Source organism: Coptis chinensis, chromosome 3 (assembly GCF_015680905.1).
Source record: "Coptis chinensis isolate HL-2020 chromosome 3, ASM1568090v1, whole genome shotgun sequence".
NCBI lineage: Eukaryota > Viridiplantae > Streptophyta > Magnoliopsida > Ranunculales > Ranunculaceae > Coptis > Coptis chinensis.
Window position 1 is genome coordinate 120,209,229 of NC_141458.1, and position 17,418 is coordinate 120,226,646.

The following is a 17,418-nucleotide window of genomic DNA, read 5'->3' on the forward strand; positions in this document are numbered from 1 at the left end:
CCCAGAGTCACACACTCGCAGGCCCGACCCTGAGCAGGTGCCATGTGGGCAACTGCACGGGGCCCCCAATATATAAGGCCCAAAAATATAGTTTTAGTGGAAAAAAATTATTTCGCAAATCAAAAGTCCAAACCGATGAAAAACCAAAAAAACTGAAAATTTCACAGTAAACCGTCGGTTCTCTCATATTCTCTTTTCTCATTAATTATGTTCATAAAAAAAGAAAATAACAATAGATATTATTGAAGAGATCTTCTCAACAACTAGATCTCTCTCTTCCTAATTAATAACGTTTTCTTTTGAAAAATCACTCCAATTAATTGCTTGAGTTGTCCTCAATTACTTAAATACAAAAAGAATTAGTAAAAAAAAAGACTCCTCATTCACCTCATGACCATCTAGTATCCTCTCATTCTCAATAATTTCTTTCTTTACAATTGTGAATTTATATTAATTTTCACTTCGATCAATCTCAATTACTTATTCATCTAAATTTTGATTATTTTTCAAGTAAGTTAGAGATTAAAATCAATTTTTCATTTTCTTAAATATTATTTCAATAATTCAATTTAATTCCAAAGTAATCTAGTCTAATATTATTCACCTAACTTGATTCTTGAAATGACATGATTGTTTTCCTAATGCATTCATAGCTTATAGAACTTTGTTGATTGTTCTCATTACTGTCGCGTATGCAGAAAGAAGTTTTTTAAAATTAAAGTTATTGAAAATTTGAAATTATATCTTAGATCGACTATGTCACAAGAAAGTCTAAATGGGCTAGCGTTAATATCTATTGAAAATAAATTTTTAAATAAAATTAACTTTGAAAGCTTCATTGATGATTTTACAGCAAAAAATGCGAGAACGAAAATATTTCGATCATCCAATTTGTGTTGATGGAAGACTGAAAGAGGGCCACATTTCGCCGTTTGCATAGGGTCATTGAAAACTTAGGAACGGCCCTGCACACTCGTTAGAAGCATGACTGCATGAGCTGAAATAAGCTTTTAGGCTAAGTCATGGTTTGGTGCACAATTCCACCAAACCACAATAGTATAGTGGATAGAGTTAGAGGTTAGTGTTTCCAAAGCCAATGGGTTTTTTTCACAGCCGCCAGTACCAATGACATTTTTTTTTTGGACTCTCCACTCTCTGGTCGCCATTCTCAAAGGCGTGTGGGAAAAAAAAATTTTAAAAAAAAAATTCTAGCCGCCACACAGTGTGGTGTGTGGCTTAGATTTCTTCTACCCGCCACTCATACCGGCGTGTAGACTTGACACTATCTCGTTAGAACTGGCACTATAGATAGGTAAACTTATACCGATAACGTTCGTAAGTTAGCATTTTGACGCACCATTGGATCAAAATTTCCATAATATTTGGTGTTTTGCCGTACCATTGGACTTAGCCTTACAAACACCAAAACAATAATACAGGACAACAGTCCAACTTAAATGTTATATAGCTAAATAGCTGTGACACTTAATCCAACTAGGGCAGGGATCGGGTCGGATATGGCTATATCCGAATCCGAATCTGAATAGTTTCATAATATCCGAACCCGAATCCGATTATATCCTAAATTTAATATTTGAATCCGCCCCAACCCGATCGGATAACACTAAAAATTAAAAAAAAACTCAAAAAATATATCCAAACCCGAACCCAACAGACCCGACCCGAACCTGGCTCAAATAAGTAAATGAATATAAAAATCAACCCGAACCCAAACTATTCGGGTCGGATTTGGGTCAAATCCAACCCGATTCCCTGCCCTAAATCCAACCCAGTGAACGGATCACATTTATTTCTGAAAGACATACGGATCAAATAAAACCGCAGACTATAGAAGCATCTCTTCCTAAGAAAAGTTTCAATTGAAACTTCGCCACTTTATGTTTAGGATTCAAGTTAATATATAAGCAAAATCCGTACGTTTTGGAGGATAAATTTGTAATTAAATGCTCCACTATTCAGTAAGAGGCGTGTAAGACGCATACAGGCGTTCGAGAAAATGAGCAGTGTGTGACATAAGTAGCACGAATTGCATGACTCTGAGTGCATGCGTTCTTTACTGATATTCTTTCAGTTTGTATACATTTGAAGCTGTCTTCGTAAACAACAATTGATGAGTAGAACATACTACATAGATGCAACACAATCCCATGTCCCTATATACAAAGAGAAGGGATTAGAGATGCAATGATTTATTCAAAGCGTTCTGCACTGTCCTTCTGGAAAATCTGTTCTTTAAAGCTGATGATCATTAAGTAAGAAGGGAGGAATATTTTGCAAATCATGCAAAGACAAGTAATATATTCTGATAATAGGGAACATAACACATCCACTAATATCATATTCCCCACTCCATTCAAGACCTCAAGTAAAAGTGTAAAACATCTCTTTATATGATTTTGGTGGGTTAGTTCAATATTTAAATAACAAAGAAACACCATACTTTATAGGTTCATTTTGTTTCATATGAAGTGCCCCCACACGAAAGCAAGGGATCTGTTCGTCTTCATCAACTATACTAATGTCCATTTCAAGAATATAAAAAGAAACCATAAGTGGTATTGATTGACTGACCTAATATAATAACAATGAAAGAAATGAAGTAAAAGAAAGAAATGAGATGAAGATGTTTCTTAACACTTTAAACACCAACAGATTCTATCTCAACAATCAACATGTTCTTCAATGGGGGTTACACCCCCCACATTTCCCAACTACACCTCTCTATGATCTAAAGCAAATCTAAATCAGCAATGTGATTGACAAATTTACATATACAAATATCGTATGATTCTATCTCATTTGAAAAACTCTCGACACATACAAATGGTGAATGAACTCAAAAAATGAACAATCAGATAACACTATCTTCACAACCCCACTTATTTCTGCTGGACTAAATGAAAGGGGGAGCTAAGGCGATGCTTTATCTAAATACAGAAAAGAATCGACAAAATATGCCCAATCCAATTAAAGGCAAACACAAATACACACACATAGACAGAGAACTCGAACCCCTGCTGCAAACAGAATATATCGTGCGTGTTTGAATGCGATGTACAGGTTGTTGAATGACTTACTCAAAAAATTCCCAAGTGAGCTTATTAGCAGGGGTCGTCGTGGCAGCAGAGGTTGATGGGTATGGTATCAATGGTGGAGCAGGATCAAATGTTTCCCACTTTGTAGTCACCACTACTCCCCCAGCCGCAGATTGCTTCTGCAACAACGGCTGTTGCTTTTGTTGGTGTTGGACTGGCACTGGATTTCTACCAGCTGAATTCCTCTCAGTCAGCTTCGGGGTTTGAGGACCACCATTGCTACTTGGCGTGGAATTCCGAATCTTGAGCAAGTCAAGTGTTTCTACATACTTCTGCACTCTCTTAACCTTCAATATCCAGAATAGTTCAATAATCATTTAGGGGATAACAAAAGTATATATAATAATATAAGAACAAACCAAAGTTTGATTCCATCGGTTTATAGACATTGAAAATACCTGCATTCTCCTCTGCAGTTTCACATCTCCATCGACCATTATTGCATCCAATTTAACCAATTGGTTCATCAACAATTCAATCAGATTCAAAACATCAGTCTCTTTGACTTTACCCCCTTTGGTGATCACAGATTCCAAAGCTGAAACCTACCCAATGGTATTCAACAAATTACAGACAATACAATAAACACTTAATAGTTGTAAAAAAACCGATGGTAATATAAATATACCTGCCCAGCAAGCTTATCAACTTCCAAACTGATTTCCGAAACAGACTTGGCCGCCTTTTCCATCTTGGCCGTCTTGCGCATTTCGAGATACCGTCTTTCCTGACTAGTTGCATCTTCCACAAGAACAATTTTCGATCTTTCTTTCACACCAACAATGTCTAGATAAGCATTTGAATCTCTCTCCTTATCTTTAAACAACAATTTCTGGTCTTGAGGATGTAATCCCGTCGGCCCCGACAACATTTTCTTCAATTCCCCTGCACCATCAATAAAACCAACTCATTACAAAACCAAAACAAAAACTTTCCAACAATTAAAACACCAAATTTACCGAATGTGGCACGAGAATTGATGTAAATTTCATGATAAGAAGAAGCATGTTTGACTCTGACTCTGATCGTAGGAGAAGGTGGAATGGAGAGTTGATCTGAAGAATCAGGATTACGTTTCTGAACAAGCATTCCACCGGGTCTAACTTCCCATTCGACTTTTTTTCCAGATCCTTCTTCTTGTTTTTCTTCTCTTCCATATACTGATATTATTTTCTTCTTGGGTGACATTTCCATGCTTTTTGCTGTCTTCATTCTCATCATCTTCAGTGCAATTTGAAAGTTGTTGTTGTTAAAGAAGAAAACCCAGAAATGAGGATAGAATAAATTCAGATCTCTTGAGCATACTTTCTGTAAAGATCTCTGACAAAGAGAAAGAACACCATTTCTTGCCTTTTAAGCCAACCCCAGTTTCTAAAATATTACAAACTATCATTACATACATAAACCCCTCAATTAGCCCTAACCCCACAATTGGTAATCAAATTAATTCTTCAGAGATCTTGAAAAATAATATAAATATTTGTCTTCTCCTTCTTCTTCTTCTTATACGGAACAAGGGTGGAGAAGAAGAAGAAGAAGGTCAAAAATAATTAAAGAATGAATGGACAGCTAAGTGCTAACACACGAGAAGAAGAGATGAATTTATAATCAAGTTTTAAAACTAATTAACTGGGGGAAAAAAAACCAAAGCCGCCAAAACTACTGTCCCAACTCCCAAAGAAAAAAAAAAAAAAATTGAGGGAAAATTGTAATTATGAGAAATTCAGGGAAAGTAGTATTGACTATTGTACAAAATTAGTACGAGAGGACTCGAGAATCTTTTGGCTCAAATCTTTCAAGTCTGCAACACGGCTTACTGTTTACTTTTTAAGCGAATAAATATGTCTTGTTTTATTCAGCTATATAAAGCCTATAAGGCTATTTTTGTGTTTCATAGGAAATGGCTGTAAAGGACTAGATAATTCGTGCTGGAACTCTGGAAGAAGTTTTGTATGGGGAATTGGGGATGGGGATCCAATCATCCAAATACTTTTTTTTGGTGCTGAAGCCTGAAGGATACGCTTGGTGTTTCGGCTCTATTTGCAAGCTCCACTTACTGGTTTGGTAAAATGAAATCTCCCAAGAGGCTGATTTAGGCAAGGCCCAAAATATCGATATCGATGAATATATCGGTGTACCCAAAAACCGATATATATCGGATATTTCGGATATATCATTTTTTTGGTAACCAGTTCAAACTATTTAAAATATCGGAAATATCGGATATATGAAAATAATATCGGAAATATCGGATATATATCGGAAATATAAAAATATCGGATTTTATATTTTAAAATGGTCAAAAAAAGTCAACCGATATATATCGATTATATCGAAATTCGATTATATGATATAAAGTCGGAAATTCGATATATATATCGGGAAAAAAAAAGTTCTATATTCGGTGGATATAAAATATATATCGGATATATCGGTGATATTTTGGTCCATGGATTTAGGTTACTAGGAATTTACAATTCCAATTGTAAATTATTGCTATTAACTGAAAAAAAAAAAAAATTGATTTTAAATTGGAGACGTCACTTTTAAGTGGTCATCTGAGTTTAAAATTTCAGTTTAAAATTTTCAAATTGTAAATTCACAACTAGATAGAGAAAGTGACGTCCGAACTTTTTTTTGTTTAGACATGTGTTCAAGTGTTGACCAAATTTTTTATCAACTAATAGCGAGATGAGAAATTTTTAACCTTTTCTATCAACTAATTTGTTATTACCTACACTATTAGAAATAGTTTTTTGACACTTGGGTCTCCCATTGGAAATGCTCTAATTACTTTGTTGTTATTCCCATCTTCATTGATTAAGCTGGTATTAGGTTTTATCACCATTTCAACCAGTTTGGTTTTTTTTTTGTTTACACTAATCAACCATCATATTAAAACTTAAACTTGAACAAGTTCCCAATCAAGAAATGCAATACACTTTGAAAGAGGTCTCATATCTTGATTACTTGATACCTCGTATCTACATTTTGCAATGATGGGTTTGGAGGATGATATGGTATTTTTTTTGGAAAAAATAAAACTTGATATCTTATTTTGGAAAATATTTATTTCGGTTTATGTATTTGACGAATCCAATGTGGTTTTGATTAATAATCTCTACAAACACTCCAAAACCTTAAACTTTACCATCTACTCAACATATCTCTTTATTAAGTTATCTTCTAAATTATTTTGGGTTAATTTGAGATATCTCTTGTTTGATAAGATTTTTTTTGAGATACTCTATGTTTTGAAAATCATTTCAGATACAACGCCCCCTCGGTAATTGAAAATGTCAACTCGTATGTAAATATAAATTGTCATAGTTAAACTACTATATGTAAATACACATTGTCATAGGTTAGCTTAATTTACAAATTTGTTGTATTTCAAAAAAAAATCCATATAATACATTTTTGTTTGTAAATAAATAAATTTTCATAGTTATTAACTTATTAGTACTTTTGTACTTACAAAAATATGTCTAAGTGGTACACTGGTACGGAACTTTTTTTTTGGCTAATTGTACCGCGTAATTTCAATTTCATACGATTTGATACTTTTATACACTTGTCTAACCAAAATGTCCTTATGTCTTAAATTTCTAAATTGTCACCCGGTCACTTAGGTTATTAGTCATCCGATAATAGTTATTTATCTTCTTCATCCACCCCTCATAAAAATAAAAGTTTTGGTTGGTGGCGGTGCCAGTGGTGGATAAAAAAAATACACTTAGTTACAAATTAAAATTAGAAATTAAAAATATATGGACATTTTAGTTAGATAAATGTCTAAATTAATCAAATCGTAATAAATTTGAAGTTCATTGTACAATTAGGCCTACAAAAAAGTTTGAATGCCACTTGAAAATATTTTGGCAAGTATAGGGTACTAATAAGTATAACACATGTAAAATACTATGTGAATATACATTTTCAATTACTAAGGGGTATCTCAAATAGTTTTGTAAGACAGGAGGCATCTCAAATAGTTTTTATAAGACTATTTTGGTCAATGCAAAACTATTTACTAATGGAAAACTTATTGATTTTATGACGATATATAAGCTACATATTCCGGAATTTCGGAATTTGGCATTGTGCACTTGCAATTTGGTATGCTGTTAAAACAGGGGGACAAATTTGTCAATAGAAAGCGATTGTCCTTTTAAAAGTAAGGAGACACGTCAACCTCTCTTTTGGTAACCAAGCAAAATCTGGAATTCCAGTTGTTCAAGTCACACTTTTTGAACATAAGACGTGTCACGGGCCCATGCCATTCATCTGTTACGGTAACCGAGGAAACTTGCTTTCTTTTTTCTGCCGTCTCTTTTTGAAGTTTAATTTAACTCACTCACCGACACTCCAACGCACGATTATCACGAGTCGATCAAATTGCTTACGTGGAAATATCAGCACCGTTCTTTAGTTGTAGCACGTTGTGACGATGAGATTGTGATGTACGTGATCAAAAAGCTGGCCTAACACGCGTTTATAACAATATTAGTAGAATATAAATATGGTTGGTCGATTGGCTAATCTGTGATTATCTTATTACGTTTTGTAGGGTTCTTGGAAATGGGTCGTAACCCGTTTGACAAGGGACAAGAGAACTAACTTTTTGGTTTATTCTATCAAGTTGTTAGACTACCAAATACATAAAAATTATGTAGGTATAGATTTTGTCTAATTAGATTGTCCTTAAACTAATAGATAACCATCAAATTGTGTTTGTGTGGTTATGAAATTTTGTAGAGGAAGGTTTAAAGTTATACAAATTAATGGTACCTTATTGCGACTAAATATTAAGATTGTTTTCCATTAAATTATGAAAGGTATTTTGACTTTGAGAGAGAGGAAAGAACTGGACTGAAAATAACATGTGATAATTGATCGTGTCCAAGTTAAGAAAATTAGATGTTAATAATCTGTTAATTTCACATGGAATGTTTTGGTCTTTCAATGAATTTTCACATAGGCATTTTAGGTAACAAGCAAAACCTACAGAACAAATAACACTTTAATTTTGTGTTTGTCTAGAACTTTGCCGTTCAGATTAGGGAACATAAAAATGCCTTTCTGTGGATCATGAATAGCGTTGGTATGGATTAGTGCCTTAGAACTTAGGGGTACAATTTTATAGGAAATTGAGATTGTCGTGAAGGACCTAAAGTAAGAAAAGAAGTAATACATTCATCTACAGAGAAGTCGCTATAATTACGTACTCAAGTTAAGTACATTCTAGATCTTATTCTATTGGAGGATTTGGAGGTTAACAAGTCACAAAGTCCTGATTTTTATTCCTTTACCACATCATACTGTCTTTTTCTGTATTGACGGTGATCAAGACATTAACATGGCGGGTAGAACCGAAGAAGTACAAGAACTCGATCAGCTATTCCAATTTTAACACTAAATCTGCAAAGCAGTGGAAGTTAATAGTCTTCTAAAACATTTTACTACGTGTGGCAACGAAAATCGACTAATCATAGAAATGGCGACACTTAAAATTGGTCTAGTTAGGACACAAGCAAACAAAATTATATTGTGTAATGATAAGAGTTAGGATTTCTAATCTTTATGTAGGGCTTCCTTTTGGTAAAGATGTTCGTTTTTGTTCTCTTTTAGGAGTTCAATGTAGCAATGAGCAACTATAGAAGCTTTTGAAGTATCTGGTAATGATAGTTTTGTCCCTTACCTAAGCAATTGATCTCCAACTATGGACGGCTTCAGTGATGGCCCAGCAAAGATACATTAGTTTACAAATTTTATTTTATTTTATTTATTTTCAATAAGATTACTGATTCGTCATGGAATGTGTAAGAGACCTCCTACTCCAAATCGATCATAACCAACCTGATTCAAACACTCGTCACTCGGCAGTCGTCACCTAAGAAGATCTCGCAACATCATCACCTGCCACTGTTATTATTACCATAATTATTCTTAAATCTCTTTCCCACCGTAATACATTAATCATTACAAACATTTATCATCATTATGAGTACTCACAATCATTACACCATATGTCAGCTGAGACAAGCATGAACACTTATGACTACTACCCACGTGTTTTTGTGAAAACATGTCATTCATCTCAACTGCACATTTGTATTCATCAGTACACGTGTCGTATCGATGCACATTTTCAATGCCTATAAAAGCCACCCCCAATGTTGGAAAATAGTCTGCATAAAACACAAAACAACAATGAAAATTAGAAGCTAAGGTGCGGACTAGGTTGCTCTCTTTAAGGTATTGCGGGTCTGTTCCTCCTGGTGTAGACAGACACTGAACCTTCAGGATACAACATCCTCTGTAAGTGTCTTGATTATCATTGCACAACAAAAAAATCAAAACCGAAAGAGAAAACTAGAGGCTGATAGTATACTGTCATTATAAGTGAGGGAAGTTTTTCTTAAGGAGAGAAGATGCGAAAAACTGGTGTGTCTTGGACTGCTGCACAGCCTGGTTTTTATATGTAAGTGAAAACGCAAGAAAAGGGGATATGAGCGGAAGATTGATAACGTTCCAATGTTCCTGCCAAAGCAAAACGTCTTCTCCGTTTTAATAAATTGGTTATGCAAAAAGAAGGTATCAACAGCCCAAACCCAATATGATAACACTCAATTTAAAATAACCAACACCCAAGAACTACGTGTAGTTTGCTTCTTATTGATTTTAACTTGAGTTACTAACTCACACTTCACTACCACTTTCAATACATAGATTGGATACATAGGCATCTTCATATTCATGAAGAATAGCCATTTACAACCACCAAAACCTTTTCCTTTTCTCATCCTTGAGAGCTAAGTCTTAATTTGGTGTAATGTCCTAATAGTCTATTAATATAAATTAGACATTTACTGAATGAAATCATGCCTGTAAGGCCATAGTCACCGGTGACGGATTTATTATCAAGAATGAGATAAATTGTGCCAGTTGTGCTACTACGTTATTTTTCCGTCTCCAGTTTTGGGGTTTACACCAGTATATTGATCCATTATATTGTGTTCATAGTTAGTCGTCACCGAAATATACTTCCCTCAACACACAACAAAACCATGACATGGTAACATTCTTTCTGAGGACGATTATCTTGCCCCATCGATGCTCTGCAAGCCATGTAGCTATGAGTCAATGAGCTTGCCATACTGCCTCAAAAGTATGTCATATAATATTTTTCTTTCCAGCTCCAGAGTCCAGACCTCCATACATATTTCATCTTGTATTCTTGTGTAGCTTTAAATTGAATCTATTACTCTTTCGTGTAGTGGTGTTGGTGGTAAAAACAGTCAAATTTGGAGTTGGTGGGAAGATATGGAGTCAATGGACATATACACTCTGACCGGTTGCCATATTTGGTGAAACTTCGGAATTCCGCTGAATGAAATTTTGGAATTCCGTTTAAAATTTTAGTTTTTCAAAAAAATGGAATTCCAAATATAAAGTCGAAATGTCTAAAATTCCAAATGGACATTAAACATTTCTGACCGATTTTGCCATATTTGGTGAAAATTTGAAATTCCGAACTATGATTTTTGACTTTATGCTTCGACGCTTTCTGCCTTTTAATGGGTAAAAATTCATATATGGCACTTCAGTCATAATTTTGATTTCACCCCTTTTATGACTCGGTTAATTCTTTAAAGTAAGTTTGGTGGGAATATATTTTCATATCATACCCAAAGCAGTCACAAATCACAACCAGCTGGATTTCATTCGTTCAGCTGTACATTGGAATATTGGATACACAGATACAATTTAAACACAGAATAGCCACATCATCTTACATATAAACCAAAGAAGCTCACCAGAATCTTCAAAGTATCTTTACTCAAAATGGTAATTCAAAACAAACAATATAGTTTAAGATATAGTATAACTTAGAACCGAAAAGACAATTTACACTATAGTTGCACAGTCGCACTTGGAAAAGTATATATATTTCAACACTACAGCAGTGTGAACAATAATTAATTACTTGACACTAGAGAAATTCATATCCGAGTGTTAGGATATTTAAGTTAGTGAAATGAATTTGTGAATAATCAAAAGCCAAAACTACTTCATTTGAAGGGAACGGTGTAATCGATCGGGACGGGAATTTGGTTTCTTTCTTCTTCAGTTGGACCGCACTATCGCACATGGTAAGCAATTGCAATAAAAACGAGCAGTGTCTATTATAAGATGGTGAAGGCCCCGTATTATATACTATGAAAATGAAGGTGGTTATGGCGAAAAAAATTGAAAACAACTAATTTGACAAATTCATAATGAGTGTATTCAATTTATGCCGACTGAGGATGAAAACAACTAGTTGATTGATATGTTTAGTCATCAAATAATACAATATGGACAGCTAATTAACCGAATTTATAATATATATGTACAAGTTGATAGTCATGAATCATCAAAATTGACAAGGCGATTGGAACAAACAATTCATTTGAATGAATTACTTGTTTTATTTAAAAAATAAATTAAAACGAAAGAAAGGGGAAAACGAAAGAAACAAAGATGGAAAACTTCAGTTGAACTTGCCTTCGATATCTAACATATTCAGGGATGTTTTGCTGTAGTATGATGGACCATTGTTTTGCATAACTGGACTTCTGGCACGACCATAATCGGACTTTGTCAACTCCTCCGACGCCACTGGATGTCTGGAACGGTCATACGGGCTATCACCATGTTCCCCATAACCTCTGCTTGGATTGTCACACCTGTCACCTCGTTCACCATCATCCCTAAGGGAATACTCAACAGACACCACCCTACCTAAAACCTTCCTGAAATTTGGGATGGAACTTGGGAGAAGCATAAAACTGAAAAAAACTGAATTTAAAACACACAAAAGATATAATGATTTGTAAACTTTCGCAACTTTTTTTTGGCATCCCTAAGAACTGATACAAGTGAATACAACAGAAACCCTTGTGCGGGTGCAGCCTTCCTTCGGCACCTGGCCCAAGCTATAAGTTCAAAATCTGAGAAATGGCCACAATCTGAAGACGTGGCCATAGTATTGGGGAATCACATAGTTAATACACTCAATCCTTCTATTTTGGGTCCTTAACCTCAGCACCTATCCCTTCATCAATAAGTATTCCAAAATTTTCCCCGCAACCTATGAGACCTTAAAATAAAGTGATCAACTTATGAACTCCAAAAGATAGAGAAGTAAATAGTTTATATAAAAAATTATTATGCTTACATTAAACTTGAACCAATTTGCCCATATAGAAGTAGATGAAGTGAAATGATTTTGTGGATTAAAACGTAATCGTGTGAGAGTACTGGGAATTTTGTGGGTGCTGACAGCAAAACCTCTAGGTGATGATACCAGAGGTCTGGGGCTCGAACCCCGCTAGCATCAAAAGTTACTGATCTCATTTAACCGCCAGCATCAAAGAGTTACTGATCTCATTTAAAAACAGACTTGCCAAAAAAAAAACTGGGAAAAATAGTCCTATAATCAAACATGTGAAGATAATGGAGCTTGGGTGCCTCACGTGAAATAAGGATGTGCATGATGATGCTCATGTCCAATGCAGCTATACCAAGAAACACAATTAGGTCAAACGTTTTAATTCTACTACAAAATTTATCTCTAGGCTTACGGAGAGCTAGCTATATAAATTGAGTAACCTTACAGAATTTTGCAAAGATATACAAGTCTTTGACTTAAGGGATTCCTTTTTGAAATTTAGTACACCTGTATGAGTATGGGCACACGAAACTAGAAGGGCTGAATCGTAGATAAAGATAACACACCAAAGCAGGACTCGACGTCATGCATGCGAGGTTAATATACTTTGTGTTCCCAATGAGGCAACCAACATTGGATAGACCATCAGGTTATCTCATTTTCTTATAGGAGCAAAAATCTTCAATTTATGTTACTAATGTTGCAACTTTCTATGTCAGCAATGGGCTCTTCCTACATTATATACCCTTCATACGACCTCTTTTAAGACATACAACTATAGTATAAAATATCAAGATATGGGTATTTATCGATACTCAATTTCTTGATATGTATCGTGGATATATTTCTCTCTTTGGGGATATTTTACATTGTTTCATATACAAATATTGTAGATATATATAAAATATAGTAGATATTGTGGATATTTCTTGATATATCATAATATATCATTTATATTTATTTGAAATATACTGATAAATATTAAATAAAATTGTTATCTACACAAAATATCGCCAAATATCCTCAAATATCTTTGAATATCACCAATATCGTTGAAATATCACCGATATTTTCAATTTTATATATCTCTAAACATATTGCGATCCCTTGCTGAAATCTCGATAGATATTGCGATATTTCACAATATTTTATACTATGCATATAGCAACACAACAAGGTGTGAAAACATCCACTTCACAACAAATGTGCTTAGTCAACCAGTTGCAAATGAGATAGGTTTGTACATACCCTACACTCGCCTTCAACCATCATAACTTTGGTGTGTTTTGAGAACAAACATCAGAACAGGTAAGTTGGAAGCTGCCTGATACTCTCCCACATACTCACAGCACAATCTTCCAATTCCTTTCGACCAAAATCAATAATTTTGGCTTCTTTGTTTCCTACATACAAAAAGAGATTCCCAATAAAGAATCAAACACATGGAAGATATTTGACAGAGGAGGATTATAAAAGAAAAAAATAGTGAAAAGAGAATATTACATAAGAAGAAAGTACTATCAACCATCCGAAAAAATTAGTTGCCTTCAACCATCATAACTTTTGTGTGTTTTGAGAACAAATGTCCGAACAGGCGATTTAGGAAGCTGCATGATACTCTTCCAAATAAGTCACAGCACAATCTTCTAATTCCCAACCACAATCAATCATTTTGGCTTCTTTGTTTCCTACATACAAAACAGTTTTCCAATACGAATCAAACCAATGAAAAAAAAATTGATAGAGGAGGATTATAAAAAAAGAAAAAGTAGTGAAAAATTACATCAGGAGAAAGTACTATCAACCATCCGAAAAAAATAGTCTCCTTTAACCATCATAACTTTGGTGTGTTTTGAGAACAAACATCCGGACAGGCGAGTTGGAAGCTGCCTGATACTCTTCCACATATGTCACAGCACCATCTTCCAATTCCATCCAAAATCGCTTTTTGTTTCCTATATACAAAAGAGTTTCCCAATAAAGAATCAACCACATGGAAAAAATCTGACAAGAGGATTATAAAATTAAAAAAGAAAAATAGTGAAAAAAAGAATATTATATCAGGAGAAAGTAAGATCAACCATCCAAAAAACATCAGAACAGGTGAATTGGAAGCTACCTGATACTCTTCCAGATACGTCACAGCCTCACAGCACAATCTTCCAATTTCATTAGACCACAGCCCATAATTTTGGCTTCTCTGTTTCCTACATACAAAATGAGAATTATAAAAGAACAAAATAGTGAAGAAGAGAGTATTACATCAGGAAAAAGTACTATCAAAGGAGAATGTTGCTTCACTGATTTGCGTTTTCTTTGCCAATTGTGCAGTGAAACTCATTGAGAAAAGAACACGAAACTGGTCAGGAAGATCAACCAGCATCAGCATACGCATAATTTAAAAGAAGAAACACGCATCAACAACTTGTTATATTGATTGATCAACTGGAATAGTTATAATTCTGCTATTGAATGTGTAGTTGTTCCTTGATATTAAAAATAGACTAAAATTTTAATAAAAAACAAATAACATGAGCAGATAAATGCATATTAAGAGGATGAGAATGTTGAGGGTCTAAGATATTTACTCTCTTTTTTAGTGCTTCACAAGGCCAATCTCCAAAACCGCAATCAGATTGGATCTCTTCATCCTACTTGGTGCATACCCCTCTATGATAGTGAGACCAAAGGGTTCTACCAGACCTGGATTGTTAAAAAACCACTAACTGGACACAGCATATTTATAAACGACGATCAGAAAAGAAGGCATAAACATAGCAACATGCAAATTTCATAGGAGTGCCTTAGTCTTCATAAACAAGTTATATGTCTCAGGAACATAACAGTGCTTGTCATGTTCGGGCACACCACCTCTATACACATTATTTGTCAATGAGGAGGACATCTGTCACAACCTTTTCTATGCCATATCTTATATAGTTATATCTAAGTAACCCCCCAGCCATTATCTTCCACCTATCAGATCCATTCATTTTCTTTCTGATGCCAATTCTGTCAGCGTCTTACTAGCCTAACTCTTCTCCATTCGTTGCACTTGTGAAACTATCGCACACCGGTTTGAAAGACAATGAATGGAATAAAATCAGATTTGTGAGTATATATTCCTTGGAAAATTCATGTGGTAGCTTGCAACTCATTAACTATCTTGACATGATATAGGCAAAGACTAAAAGTGTTGAAAAACCACTTGGGATCTGTAGTAAAACCGATTTTTGGAAACCATGTATCTATATTGCATGGGTATGCCCTAATTTCCTCTGTATCGCATACCCGTGTCGTGCGGACACGGATACGGACACACCCGGACACAAGCAAAACAGCACCCTAATTCTCAAATCTCGCCGTGTCCAAATCGTCGTACCCGTGTCCAAACCAGACATTCGTCCCACACCCATGCAACACAGCCATGTATAAATCAAGGCCCAAAATATCGAATTCGATGAATATTTTGATGTACCCAAAAACCGATATATATCGGAAATAGCGAAAATATCTATGTTTTTGTTGACCAGTCAAAATTTTGTTTTGTATGTCGATATATCGAAAATATCGTTGATTATATCGGAAATTTCATCAATATATCGGTCAAAGTCAACAATATTTAGTCAAAATCAACAATATCGGTCAAAATCAACCATTTATATCGAATATATCGTATATATCAGTCAATATATATTGTTAAATAAGAAATTGTGATATATATCGGAAAAAAAAAGGATTCAATATTCGGTTGAGATATATCGAATATATCCATGTCGGTGTACCAAAAAAACAATATATATCGGCAATATATCGGATATATCGGCGATATTTTGGGCCTTGGTATAAATATAAGAAAATAATATGGTATATAATTAAAAGTGTAAAAAAAAAAATAGATCCAACGTCATGATCTACCCTGTGCTAGTGTGCTTTGATTGGCTAAATCACATAAATAATGTAAAACAGAAAACTTCGGGAAACTAAAGAAAATGAAGAACAAGTCAAATAGGCCAATAGCAGATTACCACAGTTACATAAACCTTACTTGTGTGCAAAAAAAAGGCAATAGCAGATTAACAATTTGATAAAACTGGTATGTATACAGGGATGATAATCCCCAAAAAATAATATTGATAATACCATTAGTCCATTACACAAACTAAGTACAGAAAATACATAAAACCGGGTACAATTTTTTTTCTTCAAAACAAGATGATATAGAAAACTACATAAAAAGATGTGTGATTTCTAGGGAGAATTATTTCATGAATCCCATTTTATAGAAAAGAAAAAAGTGAATAGGGTATTGAAGTTCTCATTATCAAGAAGAGAAAGTGACAATCAGTAAACTATCCTATATAGTAGAAAGTCAGGCTTACAAAACAACCCATCACTCAAATTTACTGACAAGTAAAATAAAAGAAACAATATGCACTTGATTAAATCAAAGAAGCAAACCTGCGTAAGGTGAAAGTGAAGACTGTTTCAACCAATAACCTTCAGCCACTGCACAAGAAAGAAAGAAAAAAAAATATATAATCAGAAGTGTAAGGAACATTAATAGTGTTGAGTGAGAGAGTACGAGAGAAGATTACAGCGACGGAGACCAGTGAGAAGCGTGGAGAAGTAAAGTTGAGATCTTTAGGGAAATATATGAGAAGGAGTCTGAATAATAACGACGTTGTTACCCACACCCAATACCATCCAATTTTCTTCTTCGCCATTCCTTCCTTTGCAAACCAGTCAGCAGTATCGAAGCCACTTGTTTGAGGAAGAGCCGGTGGTGCTGTCAAAACAGCCCTCGGCCCGACCCGGCCCATGGGCTGAAAAAGCCCTCAAAACAAGGCCCGTATTGATTTGAGGGCAGGATTAGCCCAACCGTCAAATATATGAGGAGAAAGTAAGGGCCTAGACTTCAAACCTTAAGCCCAGCCCACAACCCAACCCTAATTAGGCCCTTATTCAGGCCCACAATAAGCCCTCATCTATAATTATATTATTACCATATCAAAGTTTTGTTTTATTTAAAATACTCTTAGGGTTATAGTATCTACCCTTTTAGAAATAGAGTAAAATTGTCAT

At 34.6% G+C, this 17,418-nt stretch overlaps 1 protein-coding gene and 1 long non-coding RNA gene across 14 annotated transcripts; both read right to left on the bottom strand.

Annotated features, from left to right (window-relative positions):
• Positions 1–2,791: 2,791 nt before the first annotated feature.
• LOC147513756 (BAG family molecular chaperone regulator 1-like) lies at positions 2,792–4,771 on the bottom strand. Its single transcript, XM_086596992.1, has 4 exons — positions 4,076–4,771; positions 3,745–4,001; positions 3,515–3,661; positions 2,792–3,403 (listed from the first exon to the last, which is right to left on the bottom strand). Exons 1-4 carry the CDS (start codon positions 4,335–4,337, stop codon positions 3,095–3,097), a joined length of 975 nt encoding a protein of 324 aa, XP_086453118.1. The 5' UTR covers positions 4,338–4,771; the 3' UTR covers positions 2,792–3,094.
• Positions 4,772–11,479: 6,708 nt separating this feature from the next.
• On the bottom strand, positions 11,480–17,100 carry LOC147513757 (uncharacterized). Of its 13 annotated transcripts, none has more exons than XR_015215629.1 (7): positions 16,932–17,096; positions 16,795–16,842; positions 14,922–15,396; positions 14,453–14,540; positions 14,117–14,288; positions 13,837–14,021; positions 11,480–13,736 (listed from the first exon to the last, which is right to left on the bottom strand). It is a non-coding gene; the product is annotated as an uncharacterized LOC147513757 (long non-coding RNA). The 13 variants fall into 13 exon arrangements; XR_015215627.1 differs by having other exon boundaries at positions 14,922–15,036; positions 16,932–17,089; XR_015215621.1 differs by having other exon boundaries at positions 14,453–15,036; positions 16,932–17,099.
• Between the last annotated feature and the right edge of the window lie 318 nt (positions 17,101–17,418).